Source organism: Zingiber officinale, chromosome 7B (genome assembly GCF_018446385.1).
Source record: "Zingiber officinale cultivar Zhangliang chromosome 7B, Zo_v1.1, whole genome shotgun sequence".
NCBI lineage: Eukaryota > Viridiplantae > Streptophyta > Magnoliopsida > Zingiberales > Zingiberaceae > Zingiber > Zingiber officinale.
In genome coordinates, this window is record NC_055999.1 from 107,008,558 (window position 1) to 107,011,535 (window position 2,978).

The 2,978-nt window shown below is 38.4% G+C and overlaps 1 protein-coding gene across 1 annotated transcript; it reads left to right on the plus strand.

The window, feature by feature from the left end:
• Positions 1–1,359: 1,359 nt before the first annotated feature.
• Positions 1,360–2,153, plus strand: LOC122006762 (18.1 kDa class I heat shock protein-like). Its single transcript, XM_042562376.1, has one exon. The coding sequence runs from the start codon at positions 1,449–1,451 to the stop codon at positions 1,929–1,931; it is 483 nt and encodes a 160-aa protein (XP_042418310.1). The 5' UTR covers positions 1,360–1,448; the 3' UTR covers positions 1,932–2,153.
• The last annotated feature ends 825 nt before the right edge of the window (positions 2,154–2,978 follow it).

Genomic DNA, 2,978 nt, shown 5'->3' on the forward strand with positions numbered 1-2,978 from the left:
GAAGTAACTTGTACCGAAGTAAAAAATAATTTTTCTACTAGTGAGAGAAAACATGGTAAGAGAGGATGAGGAAAGAGAAAGTATGATAAGAGAGAATGTGATAGGAGGGAATGAAAAAAGAGAAAATGTGTTGAGAGAGTATGTGTGAAGAATGTTGATGAGAAATTGAGAAGAGAGAGTATAATGATAGAAAACAAGGAAAGAGAAATTGATATGAAAGAAAAATTAAACAAATATATTAAGGATATTTTCGTCCAAAATAATTTTGATAATATCCAAGTTTTTAGTTATGATGAAACCTACGGGAAAAGGTAAATTTCATCAATAATTAAGTTTTAAGGTTTCATTCCAAAATCTAATTTCTATTCTCATCAATTAAATATAAGGTTTGAGAATGAATCTAATTTTTCATTCCAATATCCATGTACCTAAAGTCACCTTACTCTTCTTGTTGTTATTTTAGTTGGATAAAGGGAAAAAAGAGTTGATTGTAAAAGGTTGTTCATAAAGAAATAAAAGGAAGATCGTTATTTTTGAAAAAAATATAAAAGAAAAGATATAGAGAAACAAATAAAAGAGGAGAGTTTTACTTTCTTCTTTAGCAACCTTAATTAATTTTGATGAGTTTGGTAACGACACAAAGAGAGTAAGGTAAGATAAAATAAGACTATTCTTATAGTGCCAATAAAATTCTAGAAAATATTATAAGAAGAAGAAGATGCGAGGACTGCTCTTATTGCTGGAAAAGGATAACAGTTGATGCTTCTTGCTTGCTAGAGGAAAGAAATGAGAAGAACAAAGAGCTCTCATACTTGATAAGAGGAGAAGGAGAAGAAGAAAATATGGCATAAGCAAGATGGGGGGCCGATGCTTCTTGCTTACTTAGGAAAGAAATGAAAAGAAAAAACGAGCTCTCATACTTGAGAAGATGAGAAGGAGAAACGGAGAAGAAGAAAATAGGGGAAAAGAGAAGAGAAGAGAAGAGAAGAGAAGAGAAAGCGTAAGCAAGGTGGGGGCTACAATAAATGTGTAGGTAGAAAAAAAAAAAACGAAAAGAACATAAATTTTAAAAATATTTTAATTCATTTTAAATTGTTCTTTAAATTTTAAATTTAATTAGATTAAATTAATTTTAGTTTGAGTCAATATATTTTTTTTTTGATCTAAATTTAATTTGAACTCAGTTTTAATTTAGCATTTTTATTTTATATTTTATGATTTAATTTATCCATTTATCACTGCTTAAAAGAAAAATGTTACGCATCATGTTATATCTCTGGCCCAGCCCAGAACTCTCTAGAAGCCCAACTTGAGGAACTCTCCAGAAGCCGCATCCTCATGTTTCTGTTCCAATTAAAACCCTCCCATTCCGCAAGCGAAAACAGAACTCGCACTTTTTTTCTTCTTCCTCTTCTTGTTTTCTCGCGCAATCCGTCTACAAGATCAAGATGTCGATCACTCCCTTCGACTTCGGTAGTCGGTTAGGAGGCCTTCTCGATCCCTTCTCCATCGGTCCCTGGGACCCCTTCGAGGACTTCCCCTTCGAGTCTCGCCTCGTCTTCCCTCGCTTCGGCGAGGACTTCGCCTTCACGGCTGCCGCTGGCGCCCGCGTCGACTGGAAGGAAACCCAGGAGGCGCACGTCTTCAAGGCCGATCTCCCCGGCCTGCGCAAGGAGGACGTCAGGGTGGAGGTGGAGGACGGCTCGGTCCTCCACATCAGCGGCGAGCGCAGCCGCGAGCGCGAGGAGAAGACCGACACCTGGCACCGAATCGAGCGCAGCAGCGGTAAATTCCAACGCAGATTCCGCCTGCCGGCTAACGCCAAGGCGGATCAGGTCAAGGCAGCCATGGAAAACGGCGTGCTTACCGTTACCGTGGCCAAGGAAGGGGTCAAGAAGCCCAGCGTCAAGTCCATCGAGATTTCCGGTTAGTTTCGAGATTCAGACGTGTGTCTGCCTCGCTACTGCATCAGATGCCTATATGCTTGCTTCCTTATGTGCGTTTGTGCTTTTGCTGTTCTTCCTTTTGGGTGATCTATCCAGATCTATCCACGGTAGTCTACGATGATGCTTTAAATAAATAGTGTACAAATCTGTCTAATTTTGTGTTCTTGGAGTATTTCGGTTTAATGATGCGAGCTGAGCTCTTGATAAGCCATCGGAGTTAAAGTTGGAATGTCAGGGAACTGAATTGGTGGTACAGGTACCTGGACGCTTCAGAGCCACTGAAACGTACAACCTGCTATATATATATATATATATATATATATATATATATTACTTGTTTACTCCTCGTAGACTCTCGAGACCTCCCTCTAGCTAACAGCAATTCCATAGGATAGTTTAGTTTTATCTTCCTTCTGATAATGGTAACTTCATCAACATTCCAGATATCTGATCGATGACTTCTCCGTCAAAGGTCTCAGAGCATTGACTCATTATTCAAAGGTCTCAGAGTATGAATAAATTGACATTGTCTGGTCTTAGAGCATTGACTCATTACTCAAACGTCTCAGAGTATGAATAAATTGACATTGTCTGTGAAACGTATACATGAACTGAGATGTTAAAGTAAATGATAACGGAAAACTCTTTACAATCATCATGACCTCATAGGATTTCAACAAATCTGTCGGCTCCATGCTACAGGAGCAAAAGAGCGGAATTTCCTAGGCGTTATTTATGAACACTACGCTAAAAGTCCATGGGCTATCAGTTCGACGGGATCCTTATTCTACATACAAATTTTATATGTCAAAGCCTGATTTTCTATTAGATTCTTTCCCAATTGCGAGACTGAATTTGTTATTTTCTCTTCCTGATTTCGCGAGTATAGGAGGCGGGAGATTGAGTTTTTTCTTCCTCGGCGGAATCGAGGTTTATTATATATTTTTCTTGAGTATGTGGACATTTGGAGGAATTAAATTTATTATATTCTCTCCTTTATTTCGTCGGTATTCAGGAGTCGAGAGATCGAAT

Bases quoted from the DNA above. Each gene is read 5' to 3' on its own strand.
- LOC122006762 (XM_042562376.1), top strand. From the start codon at position 1,449: ATGTCGATCACTCCCTTCGACTTCGGTAGTCGGTTAGGAGGCCTTCTC.